The sequence below is a fragment of the Urocampus carinirostris genome, chromosome 11 (genome assembly GCF_059441175.1).
Source record: "Urocampus carinirostris isolate Australia breed hairy pipefish chromosome 11, RoL_Ucar_1.0, whole genome shotgun sequence".
Classification (NCBI taxonomy): Eukaryota; Metazoa; Chordata; class Actinopteri; order Syngnathiformes; family Syngnathidae; genus Urocampus; species Urocampus carinirostris.
The window spans coordinates 31,494,913-31,517,594 of NC_142359.1; the positions used below are offsets into that span (position 1 = coordinate 31,494,913).

General features: G+C 40.5%; 1 protein-coding gene across 1 annotated transcript; it reads left to right on the top strand.

The window, feature by feature from the left end:
* Positions 1–2,522: 2,522 nt before the first annotated feature.
* Positions 2,523–11,186, top strand: cdkn1ba (cyclin dependent kinase inhibitor 1Ba). The gene is made up of 3 exons (XM_088348358.1): positions 2,523–3,156; positions 4,663–4,789; positions 8,634–11,186. The coding sequence occupies exons 1-2, from the start codon at positions 2,787–2,789 to the stop codon at positions 4,761–4,763; spliced, it is 471 nt and encodes a 156-aa protein (XP_088204484.1). The 5' UTR covers positions 2,523–2,786; the 3' UTR covers positions 4,764–4,789; positions 8,634–11,186.
* The last annotated feature ends 11,496 nt before the right edge of the window (positions 11,187–22,682 follow it).

Sequence of the window (22,682 nt, forward strand, 5' to 3'; positions counted from 1 at the left end):
GTTCATGTCTTGGGAACCTCCTGCATGGGTTCAAATCCAGCTCCAGACTTCCTGTGCGGATTTTGTATGTTCTCCCTGTGCTTGCGTGGGTTTCCTTCCTCCCACATTCCAAAAACATGCATTTCAGGTGAATTGGCCGGTCCAAATTGTCCCTAGTTGTGAATGAGCGAGTGAGTTGTCTGTCCCCGTTTGCCCTGCGATTGGCTGGCAACCAGTTCAGGGTGTCCCCTGCCCACTGCCCGATGATTGCTGGGATGGGCTCCAGCACCCCCGCGACCCTACTGAGGATAAGCGGTGTAGCTAATGAGATGAGATATATATATATATATATATATATATATATATTTTTTTTTTTTTTTTTTTGTGTGTGTGTTTTTCCTGTGGCATTAAACAGCACATCTATGACTTTTATTTTAGGTCAAATAAAACTGCAGCAGATTTCCTCAATCTTCTCCGGTCGATTAAACTATTTTGCAAGTGGTGCCTGGCTTTGGCGACATCCAGTAGACGTATTTAAAACGGCCAGTCATTGACGCAATGTAGCTCTTTTTTTTCTTGTGCTTCTCAGCATTGTCTCGTGAGCCACAAATGACCTATGGGTCTTGAGTTTGACTCGTTTTATTAGAGACAAAAAGTCAACTAGTCCTTATGACGTTGAAAGGTTATGTGTGACGCCATAAAGAGCAGCCGATTGCGCGCTTTTTGACGAGGAGTTTAAAATTAACTGTGACGTAAACGCTACATATTGTTTTTGTTTTGTACAGCGGGAGTGGGTTGTACGAATTTAGAAAAAATAGAAAAAGGAACACATATGCAAAAGTTTCAACAAAAATATTTTAAAGGCAAGGAGTGATTTTGGAGCTCCCCGGTGTCTCGTGTGGGTGGGGTGTCGTGATAAGTCGTTTGCGAACGAGATGGCTTTATAAGACAACTCTTGAGTTACCGACGGGAGCCGACTCCCTCGAGACACTTTTTGTCTCTATTGTGATTGGTCAATATACATTTCCCCCATGGATTCCGTGTTTTGAGTATAAAAGGGTTAATATCGTTTTGTATTTTATCTTACTTTGTAAATTAGGTAATATTTCACTTTATGTGTCCTGTGTTTTTCAGTGTTAACGTTTGTAACAATTAGCTTTTTAATTGTTTTATTTTATTTATCGTCAGACTAAAAAATTAAGTCATGTTTATTCGTATGGCCCTTAATCACAAAGAGTCTCAAAGGGCTACAGAGACGACAGATTAGTGGAAACTACAGACTCTTATTACACCATCCCCTGATCTAAAACCTACATGAGGGCAAGGAAAATTTCAAAAAACCTCAGCATGAGGAAAAAACAAAACATGTTGTTTTTCAGGGATTCTGTGTTGCTTGACTCTAAAAGTGCTAAGTATAAAAAGTTTTAATCTGTTAAGAGTTCACTTTAGAGAGCTATTGTAATTTAGTAGAATGACAGACTTTTTTTTAAAGTGTAAGTTGATTTTGTGCATAATGTTACATTATTATTATAGTATAAGTATAATGATGAAAAAATGTAAACATCTTTTTTCATTAGTAACCTCCTATTTCTCTCTTATTTTCTCTTTTTTTGTTGCTTTTTTTTTCCTGGGTTTTTTATTCTGTTTTGTCTGTTTTTTTTTGTTTGTTTGTTTTTTCTGTAGCTTTGAACCTTGATCTTTTTATTGCTCTTCCCTTTCTTGGTTTTGTCTTTCCTTTTTTTCTCTTGTTTCATTTTTTATTTTATTTTTCGTATGTTTTTCCTTTTCTCCATAGCGTTTTACTTCTTTTTTTTATCACTTTTTCTTTTACGTGTTTTGTCTTTTTTCATACATCTTCTCTCGTTTCATTTTTTACAAGCTTCTTTCTTCTTTCTATTGCATTTTTTTTTCTTGTTTGTTGTTTTTTCCAATTTTTCATTTATTTTCTTTTTTTCCCCTAGCTTTTGAGTTTTTGCTTTCTTTTTTATTTTCTCCTTTGACCGATTTTTCTTTACTTTTATTCTTTTGGTTACTTTTCCCTAGCCTTTTACCCTTTCCTTGCATTTTTTTCTTTTTCGTTTTTACTCTTTTCCCCTTTTAGTTTATTTGTCATTTGTTTCTTTTTTTAATTTTTTTGTAATTTGTTCCCCTCATGTCTGTTATCTTTTACCTTTTGTCTCATTAAAGTCTTTTTGATCTGTTTGCCCTGGAGTGATATGTCTCGTTGCATACAATGTTTTACAACATTGATATCAATGACAAGAAAGACGATTCAATTTTTCAAGTCATTTCGCGCATAATGTTTCACAACAGTTGCTCGTGTATGGATCAAAGCACAGATTCAATCTGAAGAGCCGCTCGGCAGCCGAAAGAGCTGGCTCTTTTCAGTGAGCCGAGCGGAAAGAGCCGGATTTCTAAAAAAGAGCCGGAATTCCCTTTACTCGTGTGTTGACACACTGTAAGCACGGCGCTCGGTGGGCGGGACAAAGGCAGAAAACCGACCAATGGGAGCTCGGCAGCGTTTAAAGAGTCCTTCACGTACACTCGCCTCCTTCACTCGCTTCAACGCCATGTTGGCGTCTCTAAACTGACTTGTCAATGCGCCTTTGACGCCTTTTCAACAACTTGACAGCTTTTCAATTTAATTATTCCCTTTTTGTTTTTGAGTGTCGTTCCTCGCCCCCACCCCTGTTTCTCCCCCGCATGGCGCACTGGAATACGCGCACGGCATCCCCGCTTTGACTTGTGGAATAACGCAAAAAGGATTTTGCTTTTTGATTTGCGCGTCGTCATATGTGCGAGGCAAAATGTCAGACGTGCGCCTTTCCAACGCCAGTCCGCCGCTGGAGAGGGTCGAAGTGCGGCCGCAGGACCGAGGCCGAATGCCCGTTTGTAGGAACCTTTTCGGAGCACCTGACCCGGAGGAGATGCGGGCCTGTTTGAGCGACTCGCTCCGGGACGACGCGCTCTGCTTTGCGGAGCGTTACAACTTCGACCCGGTGCAAGATAAGCCGCTCCCGGTTGGGGGTTTTGAGTGGACGGAGGACCGGGAGGCGCCGGAGTTCTACACCCGGCCGCCGCATAGGAGGCGGGGCCCGCGGCCGGGTCACTCCGGGGAAACGCCCCGGCGCCAAAATAAGGACGCTTTCAAGAAAAAACGACCATCGGAAGCTGCAGGTGACAACTTTCGTGATGATAATTGCGCCTTTTTTTAAATTTTTGACTCAGTTTACCAAAACAGCCGAAGAATAAAACAATTTGAATGAAGAAGAAAAAATATGTAAAGGCTAGGATAACAATATAAAATGAGAAAAACAAAAGGGGAATAAAGATAAAGGAAATCTTAAAAAAAAGACAGAAAAGCAATAACAGGAATTAAATCTAGGCAAAAAAGAAACACGTTGAGAAGATAAATAAAAGCTAGAAAGAAGGAAGGGAAGAAAGAAGAATAAAGCTAGTAAAAAAGAAGAAATAAAGAAAATAAAGCAAAAGAGGAAAGATCAAGAAAACAATCAAAAAGCTAGGGAAAGCTAAAAAGACATACACAAGAGAAAAATAAGGAGATAAAAAGAGTCTAAAGAAATAAAGAGAAGGCAAGAAAAAACAAGTAAAATTTTGTGGAAAAGAAACAATAAGAAAAACTGTAGGGAAAGATAGAGAAAAAAGGAGGAAACAGCAAATTAAACAAGTAAAGAAAATGGAACGTTAGGAAAAAACAAACAAAAGAAGAAAAAATTTAAAAGTAAAACAGTAAAAAGACAAAAACAAAAAAAAGCTCGGAAATAGAAAAATAACAATAATTTTTTTTAAAGGAAAACTAGATTTTAAAAAGCAACCCCAACAAAAAGCAAGAAAATGAAGTCAAACGCTTGAAAACAAAGAAATATAAGAAGGAAGAAATAATGGGGGTAGAAGAGGGGGCATTGAGACATTTGATTCCACAACACAGAATCCCTAGAAAAATCTGCATATTGATCGCTCTCAAGAGAAAACAAAGCATCCCACAGGGAACCGGTGTTGTGCCGAGATTTGCATCCCCTGCCCCTGGCTACTATAACCACTTTTAATACAACTTAAACCATTCCGTCTTTGTATTTGTTGTGAATGTAATCAAACGGTAATGCACACCGTCTATAAATCACTTTTGAGCAGGTAACATGTTTATTTTGCCTTTTTCTATTCAAATCGCTCGTATTGAAACTGTTATGCACTCTACCATAAAGCTTATTTCAGCATAATAAGCTTTATGGTAGAGTGCATAACAGTTGTCAAAAGTGATTTATATACGATGTGCCGTTCGATTACATTCACAACGAATACAAAGACGGAATGGATTAAGTTGTATTACATTCACAACAAATGCAAGACGAAGTGTTTTTTGTTATATCTTTGCCTTGACATTCCCGAAAAGTGATATAAAAGTGAGATAAAACGAGGTAAAAGTGGTTATAGTAGCGAGGGGATGCAAATCTCGGCATAACACCGCCTCTCGTTTAATGGTGAGTCGGCTCTTTACGCCAGCTCGTTTTCGAATGATACATCACTCGACATCGTTATGAAGCAAAAAAAAAAAAAAACCTGCCGTCTCCAAACAAGCACTTTCGCTTTTTTTCTCATTTTATTTACTGATTTACTTTTGAACGAGTTCCCTAACTTAGGGCGTCTTCTTCTCCTTCCCGTCAGATCTTCTGAGCGAGTGTCCCACCAAAAAGTCCTATTCTGGGGGAAACGAAAGCGATGAGCCGCCTCGGGGCACTGAAGGTCCGGCGGGAGAGGTCCAGTGAGCGGAAGAGGAGCTGATAAATACCAGGTTGGAATTAGTCTTTGAACGCACCGTACGTCCAAACTATGGCCCCAGGGGTAGTTTGATCCTTGCTAGCAGTTTTTCAGTGTTCCAAAGAAAGTTAAGTCGTGTTTATTTGTATAGCCCTTAATCAAATAAAATCTCAAAGGGGGTGTACGGATCACCAGTGACCATCCCCAGATCTAAAACTTACATGAAAAAAAAACTCAAAAACCTTAGCATGAGGAGAATTAACCGACGGTATGCAGACATCTTTAACCTCAATGACAATAAAGACGATTTAATTTAATATGTAGTGGATGTCAGTCGTATCCATCCGTGCATAGTGTAAGTTTTAAGTTCCTGAGCAGACCTTATAGACAAAAGTTTTTCTCAGTTGAATTTGAAAAATACATTTGCTGTTTTCTTGCACATCTTCAAGAAAAAAAAGACAATTTGCCCGATTTAGTATGTCCCAAAAGCAAACGTCATCACCACAAAGTCTGTTTTCAAGAAAAAGCCAACATACACAACATGAATATGAACAAACCAGGCCTACTCTAGATTTCAAAATGAAAACGTGTTTCCCCGGTGATTTAGGATCTCATAATAATAATAATAATAATAATAATATCTCATCAGCCGTACCGCTTATCCTCATTAGGGTCGCGGGAGGGCTGGAGCCCATCCCAGCCATCTCCGGGCAGTGGGCAGGGGACACCCTGAACTGGTTGCCAGCCAATCGCAGGGCACACAGGGACAGACAACCCATTCGCTCATTCACACCTAGGGACAATTTGGACCGGCCAATTCACCTGAAATGCATGTTTTTGGAACGTGGGAGGAAACCGGAGTGCCCGGAGGAAACCCACGCAAGCACGGGGAGAACATGCAAACTCCACACAGGAAGTCTGGAGCTGGATTTGAACCCACGACAGGTTCCCATGACATGAACTGTGCCGCACAAGCGCTAACCACTGCCCCGCCGTGCTGCCCGATTTAGGATCTAGTATCAGTATTATCATCTGCTGCTGCCCGCCAGTGCTGAGGTCACTAAATAACAACAGTGACCAGTTGATGAAGGCGCTGTATCTGAGTCAGATCAAGAAGCTTCTCTTGTTGCTGTTAACCATGGAAACCAGTATGATCTGTTTCATGTGGGGGAGCGAACCCTCCTCAAAATACAGGCCTGAAAAGGGATGAGTGCCCAAGACACACCCAGGAAGTGGTGCCCCCACAACCCAGGTTATTACAGATTAGTGAACTTTAGGAATTGAGAACCTGATCCACTTCACTTTCCATGATAATTTGCTGCCATCATGTAGATGTTGAGGAAAACTGCATTTACCTTCCGGTTCTGTCCTACAGAAACCATAGATCAACATTTTTTGAAAAAGCACCAGGGTGCAACTCGGGAGCGCCAGAGACCCGCACACAGCTTCTGAGCAAGTTTAGCAGGTAGAGAGGTCCAACTTTGTTGGTGATAAAAAGCATCTTCCTCTGTTTAGCCAGGAACCCAATGCAAGATAAAAATGCATAAGGCAGTGAACCAGTAATAATTGAAGCGCGAAAAAACAATGTGCCAATGTAAGGCCCCTTCCAGGATGTCAAGATTGAAAAAGTTAATGCATTGGGTAACAATACACGAAACGTACCCAACATCAACCATAGGTAATAACTATCCATCCATCAATCCATTATCTGCAATGCTTATCCTCAGTAGAGTCACAGGGGTGCTAGAGCCCATCCCAGCTATCCTCGGACAGTGGGCAGGGGACACCCTGTACTGGTTGCCAGCCAGTCGCAGGGCACACAGAGACAGACAAGTCACTCGTTTATTCACACCTAGGGACAATTTGGACCGGCCAATTAACCTGACAGGCTTGTTTTTGGAATGTGGGAGGAAACCAGAGTGCACGGGGAGAACATGCAAACTCCACACAGGAAGGCTGTAGCTGGATTTGAACCCATGACCTCAGAACTTTGCTCCTGACACGCTTAACAATCTCCGCTTACCAATCATCCACCATGCCGCTCTACCAAAATTATTCAAAAAGTCCAAGACACTGAAGACTATCTCGGGAAGCTAGGCGTTCCAGATGATGACATGTCTCAGGTTCAGGTTTTTGTTCAGGTCTGCTCACTCACCCCGGTTTGTCTTCCCCCCTCACTCTGCCACCAGCCAGGCAGCAGGAAAGGACAGGAAAACAAAAGTATGAGGTCTGCCTCAATCACAAGCTATTGAATATAAGTGTGTCTTCAGTCTAATTTTAAACACTTTCAGAATCCGATTTACTTTTATTATTATTGTATTGCTACAATGAGATTACTGTTGTACTCTAGTTGAAAAAGACAATATATCGACTGAATAAGTAGACTAGTATAAAAAGTATTTAAATCTCTAATATAAAGTATTTACATCTGAAATTAAAACTATACCCGACCCGGGATATTGCCCATAAAACTAACGAGTCAAGGTGACAACTGAAACATTTTCCATTTGCATAAAATTATGGAAATGAAGTCTAAGGTTAATAAAGTGAAAAGTACAATGTAAAAACGTATAACAGTAAAAAAATAAGACAAGCACTTCTTCTGCAATAAAATACTTATTAAACATCCGTTGCAGCGTGGTCATCCTCGAAGCGGGATTACCTCATGTGTGGTCCCTTCTCAAGGTTTCTTTATTTTACTCCTGTTGAGGTTTTTAAGTTTTACCTTGCACTCATGTAGGTTTTAGATCAGGGGATGGTGCAATAAAAGTCTGTAAGGTGTAGCCCTTTGAGACTCCTTGTGATTAAGGGCTATACAAATAACATGACTTGACTTCTGCACAACTGTTTCAGAATCAAGTCAAGTGCATCTAAAGTAAAACCTGTACATCACCTGAATATCGCACTTAACCGGGATGTTGCACTCAACAACCAGGACTGGGGCCCAAATGGAGAACTGTCAGGACCGGAACGGAAACAGGACCCACTTGCTTGACGTTCACCACAAGTTTTATTGAAAGAGAGAGGAAATGCTGTGTCCACGATCCGGTGTTCGCTGGGCGCGGGAAGCAAGTTGCTCTTGTACTCGGATTGTGATCCAACACGGAAATGGAACTTCCGTAGCGAGCGATGGCGGTGTCAGGGGCGGAAAACTGGTCGGTAGCCGGGACTGGGAGAGCAATAGGTGGTCTGGGTCGGAAACGAGTCGTAAGCCAGAACGGGAGAGTAGACGTAGTTGGGAACAAATAGGGGTTGTAAGCCGGGACGGTAGAACAGACGTGGTCAGGGGCAAAACAGGTTGTAGCCGGAGACAGACGGGAGCAAAAACAGGACAGGTGGGAGTCGGGGTCGAAAAAGGCTTGCCTAGTATTCACTGAGGTTCGCAGACGGACTGACAATAGGGGATCTACAGGACTGGGTTCAAATACTCACATTGAGTCAATCAGAACCCACGGCAGTTGGCGCCAACTGAGCGGGGACAGGTGATTCACATCGGTAATCATGACAGAGAACACTTTAGGCCCCATGCTTTTAGTCATGGTTCCATGTCCTCACTTTTAATGTCTTCAAATGGGTTTTGGGTTTTATGGATATTTAGTCTGGATTATTTATTCTGTATTTATTGTATTTTATTGTAATTATTGTAAGAATGGATGCTCCAAACCAAGTTCGTTGCTTATTTTGACAATGACAATAAATCTTCTAAATCCGACAACAAATAAAACATCTAAGTGACTTTTTCATCCCCCATTTTATATGTGCACGCTCCAACATGCACACCTTTCATTGTTAAAACGCCCTCTATAATTACTTTGTCATTTCTCTCACCTTTGCCTCGCTCTGCGGTGCATTCAAGCGCTCCACTCTTTGTTTTGCAGACAGCGTTACGCAGAAGAACCCTCAGCAGACGCCGTGGGAAGGCAATAGAGGCTGCACAAGCACTGAAATACGTACACTATCAAGTTTTGGCACTCTTATCATTTGTTCTTCTTAAAGCGCCTCAAAAGCAGCAGAAAATGTAGCAAGAAGTGTGCAAATTGATGATTATCCCTTGACCCTCCCTCCAGATGGTGGTCTTACTACCTAATGTACGTGTGTTTGTTTGTTTTTCATGTGTAGCACGTAAAAAGCATTTTGCTTTTCATGCCTATGTGTGACATTTGACACGGGGGAGTTGCAGTGCAATTTTCACCCTAAAATATGTCTTTTGTTTTTCAAGTGGTCATAAATGTGTCATTATTATTCAGGTATTCTATTTTGTCAGGGTTGGATGGAAACTTCAATGTCTTTGACAGTGCCTTGCAAGGGTATTTCCACCCCCAAGAACTTTTCGACATATTGCCAGATTTTAGGCTTCAAACTCATAGATGAAAAACTCAAAATATTTTCCGAGTGGTTGGGAAGATCTATGTCTTAGAGTGGTTGGGAAGATCTAATACAGGGCAATTATGGCAGCACAGAAGGTAAAGCGTTCATCTTGAGATCAAGAGGTCGCAGGTTCAATTTCCGACTCCCCTGTGTTGTTTTCTGAAGCATCCTTGGGCAAGACCCTGAATCCCTATTGCCCCCAATAAGAAGGTAATTGCCTTGCATGGCTGACCCTGCTATCAATGTTTGAGTGTGTGAATGGTTAAGTGTGAAGCACATTGTAAAGCGCTTCGAGAGGTCTTCAGTGACTCGAAAAGCGCTATATAATTGCAGACAGTTTTTGGGTTTGTGTCTATAAGTTTGGCACATCTTGAAACAAATATTCGACCATCTTTCTTTTCAAAACTGCTCAATCTCTTAAAAGTTTGATGTTGATCATCTGGCTCTTAGGCAAGCCACTTCTTTATCTTTACTTTTCCACATATTGTTCGATTTTTAACATTCCATCGTAGATTTTCCAAATGTTTCAGGTCATTGTCCAGTTGGAAGGGAGCCTGCGCCCCATTCTTAGGCCTCTTGCAGATTTTCTGCCATAATTGCCCTGTATTAGATCTTCACAATCTTCTCAATCCTTGCTAAAGAAAAGCAATTATGGAGCATGATGCTACCACCACCATGTTTGACAGTAGGGATGGGGTTTTGAGGGTGATGTGCAGTGTAACATTACGCTTTGCATTCAGCCCCAAATGCTCGATTTTGGTCTCATCTGACCAGAGCACCTTGTTCCACATGTTATTTGTGTTTCCCGTGTGGCCTCTTGCTAACGCCAAATGGGCCTGGTGTTCTTTCAGAAAGTGTTTTGCCCTTGCTACTCTTACATTAATCGCAGATTTGTGCAGAGTATAACTAATAGTTGTCTTATGCAGATTGTCTCACCTCAACGGTGTATGCTTGTGGGTCATCCAATCTGACCATGATTCTCTTGGTTGCTTCTCTGATTAGTTTTCACCTTGTTTGGCCTGAAAGTTTATTGGGACTGGCATGTCTTGGTAGGTTTGCAGTCGTTTTATGCTTCTTTATTTTTATATTATTGTTCCCTGGGAGATGTTTAAATTTTTGCAAAATCTTGCATCCCATTCCTGCTTTGACTCTTGTTGTTTGGTCTTCATGATGCTGTCTGCTCAGGTGCATTTAAACTGAGACTTAATGCACTCTATTGCCATTGTTAGTTATTAGGTCGACATTGGATCATTTAGAAGTCACCATGGAGCCTGTTGGCTGAGCTGAGAGAACAGAGGGACAATTTTAGCCTTATCGTTATAAATTTAGTATGAAATGTTAAAATAATTTGGTTCCACTTCACAATTATGTCTAACATCTCGTTGATTCTTAGGAAATAGTTTCCATTTTTAGCTTTAGGTCCGAAGTCTGAAATGTGGCAATATGACAAAATGTTCTTGGGAGGCCAATACTTTCATTAGGCACTGTATTTAGGGTGGTTTTCGTTTTTATTTTGTTTCCTTGTTATGGATTTGTGTGTCCCACCCTTAGCTTTTTTCCGTTTTATCTTAACTGGGAATACTGTAACCTCAAAAGTTTACATGGTCTCGTCTCGTGCCCTCCTTTGATATCATCAGGGTTTGCAAAAGTGTGTGCCTTTTTTGGCTGAGCAATATTTGACCAAGTTTTACAGTATTTGCCGCTAATGTATATTTGAACGCCGTATGCTGAAGCCCTTTTTAAACTGTGGTGTTCACATAAAAAGTTTTTTTTTTTAATCACTGGGCTACTTATGCAAATATGTGAAATTCATGTGGAACATGTAATTGCACTAGTGAGAATTCAACGTTTTCTGGTCTAGTAGGTAGAAGACCAACTAAGGTTTAAAATCTGAAGTGTACCTGTGTGCCTTTGTTTTGAAAAAACACTGAAAGATGATACTAATTTATTTATGTTCGTGTGGGCCAGAGTGGCTGTGTGTTTGCGTGGTTTTTCCAAAGCAACATTTTTGTACATCTAATCGTTGTTTTTTTTAAAAAAAGATTAAACTGTTGCAAAACTGAGCCTATAATGTTTCCAATGGATTGTTTGTGCTTCTCAATGGACTTAGATGATCTTTTATTCGTGTACAAGTACTTAAAGCACACTTCCACTAGTTGCCGCGGCTTTCATTGCATTGCAAGTTGCCGTGTAACCTGACATGCACTTAGCAACAACCGCACTAGAGTAAATGAGTGCAAATTGTCCTCGATGGGAAAAAAGAGGTTCAGTCGGTAGTTTGGGTGGTGACGAGTCGTTCAAGAACGGAGCGGCTTTATGAGCTGGCTCTTTCAAGTGAGCGAGGGGAGCCGGCTTCTCGTCAATAAGCCAGTTCTCTCTCTCTCTCTCTCTCTCTCTCTCTCTCTCTCTCTCTCTCTCTCTCTCTCTCTCTCTGTTTTTTTCTTAAGCCATCTCGCTTTCTCCTTCTTTCTTTGTTTCGCTCCCTCTCTTTCTCACTCTTTCTCTCCCGCTCTTTCTTTTGACCTTACCTTCTCTTTCCCCCTCTCTTTTTCTCTATTTCTCCCTTTCTATCTTTTTATTCCCATTTATGAAATGAAATGATCTGCATTTATATAGCGCTTTTCAAGTCAATGACTTCCCAAAGCGCTTTACAATGTGCTCCACATTTCCCAATGGCGGCCTTGCAGCCATCTAAGGCGCTAACCTGCTTATTGGGGGTATTAGGGTTTCAGTGTCTTACCCAATGACACTTCAACATGTAACACGGGCGAGCCGGGATTCGAACTGGGATCCCTTGATCCCAAGACGAGCGCTCTACCTCCTGAGCTACTGCCCATTTCATTTCATTTCATATTCCCATTTATCTTCTTACTTTCTTACTTTCATTACCTTTCTCCCCCTCTCCATTTCTCTCCATCTATTTTCCCTCTTACTCTTTCTCCCTGTTTCTATCTCGTGCTTTCTTTTCCCCTCTCCTTTTCTCCTGATCTCTTTTTCATTCCCTCTATATCTCTCCCTTTCTTGCTCTGTCTTTCTTTTCCTTTTGTTTTCTTTCTCTTCCTCTCTCTCTCACTTTCTCTCACTTTCTCTCACTTATCCCCCTTCTTTCTCTCTTCTCTCTCTCTCCCTCTCTCTTTCTCATTTCCCTTTCTTACACTCTATTTATCTCTCTCTTTCTCTGCCCCCCCACCCTGCTCTCTCACAAAGACGCTTGTGGATGGTCACAATATAAGTGCTGTTTTGTTTGCCTCGTATAAGCATCTTGAAAGTGAAAGATACTTGTATATTTAAAATGGTAAATGGTCTGCATTTATATGGCGCTTTTCAAGTCAATGACCTCCCAAAGCGCTTTACAATGTGCTTTACACTTACCCATTCACACACGCACTCACACCCTAATAGGGAATCAGCCATGCAAGGCGCCGACCTGCTTATTGGGGGCTTTAGGGATTCAGTGTTTAAACAAAAAATGCTTTCATAATAAAGTATCATAATACATTTTGAAAATGAATTAGTTTAGCGTATAATACTTCATTATCTTTTGCAATGTGTCGATTAAACCAACACAAATCTGAAGAACCGTTTCGAAGCTGAAGGAGCCGGGTTTCTTTAGTAAAACGAGCCTAAAAAGCCAGTTCTCTAAAAAGAACCGGAATCCCCACCAATACAGTGAAGGCATTTGAGCTGCAGAAGAGAAAAACGAGAAGTGGCTTGCCCAAGAGCCAATCAACGTTTGAGATCAAAAGCAGACCACTCGGCAGCAGCCAATCAGAAGTCAGAAGGGCGGCATCTTGGCGCAGTACAGGCTGTTCTTTTCAACGCACGTACGCCGCAATTGGGTTTACTGGCTCCCTTTTCTGTGCAAGGTGGGCGATACTGGGATTTGGGGTATCGATCCGCTCTAAGGAAATACATGTTAGTATTGATCAGTATCGATCCGATACTGATACTTTTTGCTTGCAAATGTCATGAATAATTGAACCTTTCCCCCTTGAGTCATAACCAATTAAATAATTTTATTACAATTGTTTCAGAACGTAATCCAAAATAATCGGACAAAAAAAAGACAGAAATGGAACGAAAATTCAAATACTGTATAACAATATCATCTAGATCAGTGATTCTCAACTGGTGGGTCGGGAGCTAAAAGTGGGTCAGGGACATTTTATCAGTGGATCGCAGTGCCTTTGACAAAGTATACTTAGAAAAATAACCTGAGGATCAATTACTCCCCTTAACAGTAGATATTGATAATCTTCTTTTTCAGTCAATTGGTGCCATCCCGTTTGTGTTCTGTTTGAGATTTTATTGCAATTTTGTTTCTTTTGTTTCCCTTTTTTGCCCATTATAATGGGGCACCACAAAGTTAGTGATAAAGGGAAGGAAAAGTGGAAAACTGTGACAACATTGATCAAGTTGAAGAGGGAAATTATTCTGAAATACAAGTTTCGGCCATTGAAGCGCTACTTGAAGGTACACTAAACGGTTTTAAAATGTTATACTTTGAGCTTTTTACCCGTATATTATACTTATTATCAAATAATTCAATAATTATCAGTGTGTAAGTAAACATTTTTTTAATATTTTGGGTACGCATTTCTTTTGGTACGTTGCCTTTTTAAGGCAGTTTTAGGGGGTCAGCTTATATGCGACGTAGGCTTGTATACAGTGTTGGGAATAACATAAAGGCGTTATTTTTTCAGTAATAGGGTATTCTAACTGATCATTTTTAGCGCCATTACAAAGCCCTTTTTGTTACTGACGGTCAAAATCAGTGCGTTACTTTGAATGAAGCGGGTTTCCTCTCTCCTACGAGTATGTTTGCGTTCACGTATTGTCGGATCATTCAAAATAGGACTAGTATCCGGTTAGATAGCGATTACGAATAAAGTATTTACTAAAGCGCCGAAAGAAAAGGCGGATGTGGGCTCATTCGCCAAAAATCTGAGCACCCCGACTTGTGTCGTTCATGAACAACACGTCACTATTGCTCCGCTCTTGAAAGTGGTCGCCGGCTACCCACTAATGAAATGAAATGATCTGCATTTATGTAGCGCTTTTCAAGTCAATGACTTCCCAAAGCGCTTATCAAGGGCCAGTTCCGTTCGAGACGCTATTTTTCTCTTGTGAATGCTCAAAATGCATTTTTTTTTCAGGGATTCTGTTCTGTTGACTTTGAATTTGTTAGGTTTAAAAAAGTTCAACTTATTTCGTATTTTATCTTTTTCTTTGTAGATTTATAAATATTTGATATTATGTTTCCTGTGTTTTTCAGTGTTAATGTTTAAGTGTTGACTGTCGCTTTATTTTCCCCCTTTTTAATTCATTGATAATAATAAATAATTAATTGTAATATAAGGATTCCAAAACCAAAACAACCTGAAGAGCCATTTCGGAGCCAAAATAGCCGGATCTTCTTAGTGAGCCAAGCCGAAAAAGCCAGTTCTCTAAAAAGAGTCGAAATTACCATCTCAACAACGGACCAGTCGAGTTCCATTTAATGTATTAAACTCACTTTATATTGTTTACTGCTGATACTTATTTTATGATATTGTTTACTGCTTATATTTGTTGCACTTCAAGTGTAGGTTCTATAACACACCTACCTGTCTGTTCTTTATTCAACTGACTCGAATACTGCTCAGAAAATTTCAATTTTTTTGACATACAACAACTTATTTTCAAAGTAACGAAAATAGTTAATTTCCCTGGTAACCAGTGACTTTTACTATAAAGTTACTCAGTTACTTTTTGGAAGAAGTAGTGTGTAACTACAACTAATTACTTTTTTGAAGTAACGTGCCCACTACTGCTTATATACAAGTATACACAGTGCTTTGTTTTGGTTGTAATCGTCTTTTTTTTTGAGAAAAAAGGTGAATATACTATACTATCTCTGCTTTAACCTGCACAATCCTTTCATTCGATACATTTAAAGAAGTGGATTTTTTGGGGGGTCGCAGATTGTCGTTCAAGTCGAATTGTGGGTAAGACCAGTTGAGACCCCGTGATCTGGGTGACTAAAAAAACTTCCATTTCACAATAATTTGAAAATAAAGTCAGCAATGCAACTTAAGTGTCAATTGTCTTTTATTGGCTCCGTTGCCATAGTGACAACAAATTCACAGGTTTTTGTTGAGGAACAGTAACAAGTTCACATTTTGTTTGCCGCCCGTTGCTCTCTCAAGGGTATGCTTTTTTCATCTCTTTTGTAAATTTGTGGTTTTGTCACAGTAGCAAATCACTTTACCGTACAAATGACATCTGGCACTGTAAAATCAAGACATGTTTGATTGTATAGCCCTAAATCACAAAAAAATCTCAAAGGGCTGCACAGACTACCATTACACTATCCCCTGATCTGAAACCTACATTGGGGCAAGGAAAAACTCAAAAACCGCAGCATGGAGAAAATGAGAAAACTCTGAAATATAGGTAATAACAGAATGTCCATTTGACAGCTTTATGTCCCAAAATTCCGACCGATGCAGCAGGTTCTAGATGGTACCGTACATCAGGTCCAAGTGCCGGTACGATGGCTCGAAATGTGTGCACCGTGGAACAACTCAGGGTCATGCGTCTTCCCCCCCAAGAACAAGAAGATAAAAGTATAAAGTCAACATCACTCATAAGCTATTGAATGTAAGTGTGTTTTAAGCCTATATTTAAACACTTCCACTGAGGTTGCAGATCAAATATCGGAAGCCAGAGCATTCTTCAGCAGCGGGGCTTGAATGGATAATGCTCTTGAACCTGTGGATTTCTTCTTGGTTCATGGATTCACTGGCGGACCGGCGTTTTCCGAGCAAAGGCTCAGAGCAAGAACATTGGGCAAATTAAATCAGAACGGTATGAGGGGCAAGTCCACCCAAAATATTGTATAATCGCAATAGAACCTTAAAGCCACAGTGTGCAATATTTGACCACGAGATGGCACTGTATTGTCTAATGCGAATGAAACTCAGTCCCACAGAGCAAAATGTAGCAGCAAGGAATACAAATTTCTCAACCTCGGATTTTTATTTATAAAAATTATCATCGGTATGATAGTCAGGTATTTATGCCTAGTATTCAAACTCGTTTTTTTTTTTAACTGAATGGAAGTTTTTTTGTACTGCTAGAAGGCACTAAATACCGAACCTTTAAAGTTTCACAGAAATAAGCATTTCTTGATAACACAAGTGGAGTGAAAGTAGAATTTCAGTTTATCTCAAACCTTAAGTTTACTTAAAAAAATCTTAAAGCACGAGAGTGTATTACCTAGTGACCCTTAGAGGTGTAAAATACTTCGTTCATAAATAATACATCCCTCTCTTCTGCTGCAGGCATGATGCCGCAGAAGGCCAGGTAGGGAAAGGTGCTAAAAGGTTGCCTGTCAGTCACACCCTCTGGCATAAACTGAGAGAGTGTCCGGAGGTGCTGGGTGAGAGAGAGAAGACTGGGCTATCTACAAAGAGAAGACGCGTTTTGAGGAAATTGGTGGAGGAACGAAGTCTCCATCCCAGGACCATAGATTCGATCCGTTTCAAGTATTTGCTTGGTATCGATAAAATCGATATTCGTCCTCGATCTGCCAACCCCCTAGGAAAGACTCACTCCAGCTGTGGGCACTTGGGAGTTTGTGCTGAGTTTGCAGCATGACAGTTTGACTGTTAACATCTGGAATGTGTTTTCATTTTTTTAAATTCTTTACGTCATCTCATGTCTGTTTTTGTCATTCAACCCCCCCCCCCCCCCCCAGTCATATAATTAGTCGCCTGGTGTAGATAAACCCCGTCCTGCCTCAACCAATCAGACGCTCTTCTGCCAAGTCTCTCTCCCACTCACCCTTGTTTTTTTCTAATCCTCTTGGTAAACAATAATGGTGGGCAATATTGGGAGTTTTGGTATAGATACATCCAAATAAATGCTGGGCAGTATCGATTGATACAATCTTATAACGATACTGTTTTTTCTTAGAAATCTCGTGATCATTAAATAAATAACCCCTTGTCCCTTAAGTTAGTTTATAATTATGATTAAAACAGCCTACAAATTGTCTGTTTTTCATTAAATAACTACAATGCAAACGTTACCAGTATAAATACATATGTATGTATGTATGTATATATATATACATATATATATATATATATATATATATATATATATATATATATATATATATATATATATCCCCGCGACCCTAATGAGGATAAGCGGTACAGCTGATGAGATGAGATGAGATGAGATATATATATATATATATATATATATATATATATATATATATATATATATATATATATATATATATATATATATATATATATTTCTATTGCAACCAGTTCAGGGGACTCCCCTGCCTGAAGATAGCTGGCATGGACTCCCCAGGTACAGACAACCTTACGGCCACAGCTCCGATCAGCCGCTTTGACGGTCAAGGCACCGAATGTGGTCCACTCGGACTCAATGTCTCCCGCTTCCCTTGAGACATGGGCAAAGTTCTGTCAGAGCTGGGAATTACAGTGGAACCTCGGTTTTCGAACGCCTCTCAGTTTGAACAAATCGGTTCTCGACCAAAAATTTAGAGAAATTATTGCGGATTAAAGCAATTTTACATTACTTTTAATGAGAAAAAACGACTTCGGTGATCGTACAAATCGGTTTTCGTACAAAGAAATGGAACGGATTATGGTCGAGAACCGAGGTTCCACTGTATCACTTTTTCTGACAGGAGATTCTGCCACTTGATCCCAACAGACCCATACAACACGCTTGGGTCTGCCAGGTCAGACCGGCATTATTCCGGTTGACAGCTCCGGTCCTCTCTCCAACTAAGTGTCAGTTGCGCTCTCAAAAGACTCCAAGAAGGGTGGGTACTCCGAACTACTGTCTGGTGCGTAAGCATAAACAACAGTCAGGACCTGTACCCCTACCTGAAGGCGGAGGGAGGCTACCGTCTTGTCTACTGGGGTGAACACCAACGTACAGGGGCTGAGCCGTGGGGCAACTAATATGCTCACACGGGCTCTGCGCCTCTCAACGCAGGCAGCGGCAGAGTAGAAGAGTGACCAACCACTCTCGAGAGGACTATAACCAGATCCCAAGCTGTGTGTGGAGGTAATTCCGACTACCGGTATATCTTGTCAGAACCTCTCAACCTCACGCACCAGAATGGACTCCTAGAGAGGTGACATTTCGTGTCCAAAAAGGCAATTTGTGTAACTGGGGATCGGTCTGCCAGGGTTCCCTCCTCTGGCAGCCACCAAGCTCTCTACACATCCGACCCCATTAAACCCCTCCCACAGGTGGTAAGCCCATGGAAAGGGCTGAGCCCAGCCTGACCACGTGAGCTTAGGCCTGACCACCAGGCGGTGGATCCCACCTCCATGCCTGGGTCCCTACGGGGGAACCTGGTAACCCGCGTCCGGGCTATGGAATTTGTTGTCTACAGTTTCTATTTGTCATAGGGGGTTTATGAACTGTGCTTCATCCGGGCCCTCACCTAGCACCCGTTTTTCATGTGTGATCCTTACAGGGACTTGTCCTAGACAACATAGCTCAGTGGGACACACAAACCCCTCTACCACGTTAGGGTAGCATCTCACTGAGGAGAACAGAGTCCAATATATGAAATTTGTGAGCGCAGAAGCCATTATTCGACTCAAAAAGACACAAATCCGACGAATATCCCCTTTTCACCTCTTTATTTTGTAGCATGACATATTCGTGACTTAAAACATGTGCTTCATTAACTTTAAAAAGCACAGTACTCATATGAAGAATGGCCTTTTAAGCTATAGGACGTCAGTCACCACATAAACGTCTTGTACAACTTCTCCCCTTTTTCGGTTTTCTTTTTGTCATCACTTTAATTTGCTGCCATGTCAGGAAAAGCTCCCACGTTAACTGAGTTAATGCAAGGTAATTGTTGCTCCAGATAAGGAACGAGTGGCCATAAACGCTGAAGGCTATGAATAGCTATCCACCACAAGACTCATAAACGAATGAGCTCACTTCTTGGCCATTTTGCCTCAGAGGAAGGCCGGGTGCAGATTTTCCTTTCGAATTTGTTTTTGTGTGGAAATATAACTTCCCTTATAAAAGCTGCTTTGAATTAATACTTTTTATAGCGTCATTTTTTGCTCAGTGTGGTCACGCAATCTTGACCGCAGCGGTCTTATAAATGTAGTCGGTAGCATAGCATGTACACAAACAATTCCGTTTCAGTTTTGGCAAGGTTGTGCTCTAGCTGGTGTAAGCTTTCCAGAAATATGGAAAAATGCTATTTTGAGGCTGACTAAGAGTATTTTACACTCATCAAATGAAATGAAAAGTGCACAAATTGGTTTGAGGATAGGTTTATGAATGTGTTACCATAGACACAGAACCTAAACACAGAAGGGTACAACTTATTGGTAGTTATCAACTTTTGGTGTGTAGTAGGCACTGGGTGATTGGGTGCCTGGATTCCTCAAACTCTGGGGTTGTAGGGGCACCATTTTCTGTGGTGTGTCCTGGGCAAGTACAGCCTGGTGGCATCCAGCCCTCTTCAGGCCTACAAATCCTTGAATTTTTTTTTAATTGACGACTGGGCTTGAGCTAAAAAAAATGTCAGGGATACTTGTAGTGTGTGACTCCTCTGGATACTAGTTCACATATGTCAAAGTCAAGTTCCCGAGGGCGACATTCAGTCTCAGATAAGGTTTTTTCCTGGCCCAGGATGATATTGATTCATTGTAGTATCGTGAAACAGGAAACTCAATTGTTTTCACTGTATGTTAGTTCTACCTAAAGAAAGCGTTTTGGGGTAATAAATGTTTGCATTTTATTTGATTGTATTTTAATCCATTTATATTTTAAAAAATATTTCAGTTCAACAAATTATAGAAATTTGCTCTTATTGTTCTCAGATTTAAGGGATTTTTTTGCCAAATTAAAAATGTTGCCTGAATAATATCAGTTTCTTTTATTTAATGTTAATGTTATGGTGATTTTTTTATGTAAAGGAACTGTCATGATTACTCATTGCACTCACCTTTGCCTGCTCGTTTGGCACAGCTGCCGCTGGTTACCTGATTGGTTCCCCCTCCTATTTAAGCTCAGTGCTTTCACTCTCCCTTTGTCAGTCCGTCAGCGAAACCTCTATTTACACACGGCAAGCATTTTGATTCTGACTCCCGTCTGCCCCGTTTTGTCACCTGCTTTCCACTCGTCTGTTCCTGATTTACCCGTTTGTCTTCGGCTATGACCCGTTTTTTGACCCCGACCACGTTCTGATCTCCCGTCCCGGAAGATCCACTTCCGCATTCTGAACACGCTCCGATCCCTCGTCCGGCAGGCATCGGATCGCTGGCACTGATTTTTCCTCTATATCTCAATAAACTTGTGAGTAACGTTACGCATCTGGGTCCTTCTTCTGTTCTGGTCTTGACAGGAACTTTGTCTTTTGCACTTGTTTAAAAATAAAGATAAATTAAAGCCACATAAAAATATTGTTTTATTTACCTAATCATATTAGAATAAACTTGTTAGCTTTTAGTAAGTTGAGATAAGTTCACTAGACCAATGGTTCTCAACTGGTTTGACTTGAGGACCCGCCATTCCAACCTTATTATAAGCTGCGGCCTAAATCAAGAAAAAAATCCACTTTTCAAATTTATAGAATGGAAGAATTGTGCAGATTAAAGTGTAGAGAGTAGAATATGTTTGCATTTTATTCCAAAAACAAATTGAAAAGCAAAACCAAAACAACTTGTATACTCGCATATAAGCCCATATAACATATATGCAATCCCCTAAAGCTGCTGTAAAATAGCCACACACTAAAAAAGGAAATTGTGTACCTAAACAATGACATTATTTACTTATGTAGATCAGGGGCGTCCAACGTGGTAGCCACGGGCACCAGAGTGCCCCCTAAAGACAGCTGAGGTGCCCATGGACCTGTTCTGAAAATAGCTCACCACAGCTAAGTCATTGAGATTTTCTAGTATAAAAATTTCAGTGGTTGACTGAGTCTATGTAACCCTACTTCAAATAATTAACTTGATAATAACATAGTAACAACACAGTAATAACATGATAATTGGTTATTTTAGAAATGCATATTAAACTGGTTGCCGTAGTGCTAATTAGTAACAAAAAGTAGCTCTCGGGTTAAAAAAAGTTGGAGACCCCCGTTGTACATAAAACCAATTAATATACTGTACTGGTAAACATTTTTTTTTAGAAATATAATATTTTGAAACCATTTACTCTACCTTTATCAGTGCTTTATTAGTAGACACTCGTACAATATTCTCATATTTTGCAATCATTTTCTTCATCGACTCAATTGTTTTTGTCACTGTTTTCTGCTTTTCTTTCCCCTTATTACTAACTTTTTTGAGACCTATTTTTATGGGCAGAAAAAAAGAAAAATTAAACCAAATCACAATTAAATGACACAATTAGGACTGCGCCGATTGACTGAACAGAAAGAAGAGATCAAGCAGGGCATACCGCTATCTACTGTTTTTTTGACCCTGCGTTTTTTGTATTTTTAGCATTATTTTGCTAGGGCAAAAGCCTGCACTTACTAAAAATGGGTCCTGACCCACCAGTTGAGAAACACAGCTCAAGACTATTTGTGTCATTCGATTGTTATTAATATTAGATCATTGTGGCCAGTGGCTTGTAGCTTAATTTAGTATTTTGCCCTTCCACCGATTTGACTTTGTCACCCTGTTCTAGTTCTTGTTTTACATTAGGCCCGAAGAGTCAAAGATTTGTGAGTAGACGCCGCTCGAGCTAATAACCGGAGGCCACGGCTTTTCCCCAAATGCGTGTTTGCACGAGTTGCCTAGATACGAGTAACTGTATCCCACCCGTCAATATATTAACCATCCATTATTCGCACCGCTTATCCTCAGTAGGGTCACGGGGTTGCTGGAGCCCATCCTAGCTGTCTTAGGGCAGTGGGCAGGGGACACCCTGAACTGGTTGACATATTAACCAACTAGCAAAAAAAAAAACAGCCAACATTTTTTATTCTGATCGCCTCACTTTTGCCCCGAAGTAGCGTGTTTGAGATCCCTTCACTAATGTTTGACTCGAAGACTATAGCTCAGTAACAGGAAGTAATGGTGTTGGCGGAGGGGTCGCGGCCAGGCCAAAGCAAAGAGAAGCAACATGTTTATTGGTACCCGGGAGGGGTAGGATGGGGCGGGGATATTTGTTTTTTTTCAATGGCTTTAATAGTTTTAGGCCTCGAGCATCAAGATTGCTATCATTTGCACAGAAAGGTTTTATTTGATTTTTTTATGATTGGCTTGTCATTATGATATCGTAATAAGATGTTGTAAAAAATCAGAGTGGATTATTGACTATGACTATGTTTACATGCAGGCAATAATCCAATTTGAAATGGAATTATGGAATCCTGTAGCAATGTAAATGGAATGTCTACATGCAAAGAGACAAACGAATAACCCGGTCTTTATGGTGTTGTTACACCTCTATTCTTTATTTATTCTGATTACTAGGGTGAAGCAAGAGTGAGGTCACCATGCAAGAAGAAATTTCCACATTTAACT

Excerpts from the sequence above, each read along its gene's own strand:
- cdkn1ba (XM_088348358.1), top strand. The coding sequence starts at position 2,787 with ATGTCAGACGTGCGCCTTTCCAACGCCAGTCCGCCGCTGGAGAGGGTC. Across the intron at positions 3,157-4,662 it reads ACGACCATCGGAAGCTGCAG|ATCTTCTGAGCGAGTGTCCC; the intron begins GTGACAACTTTC and ends CCTTCCCGTCAG.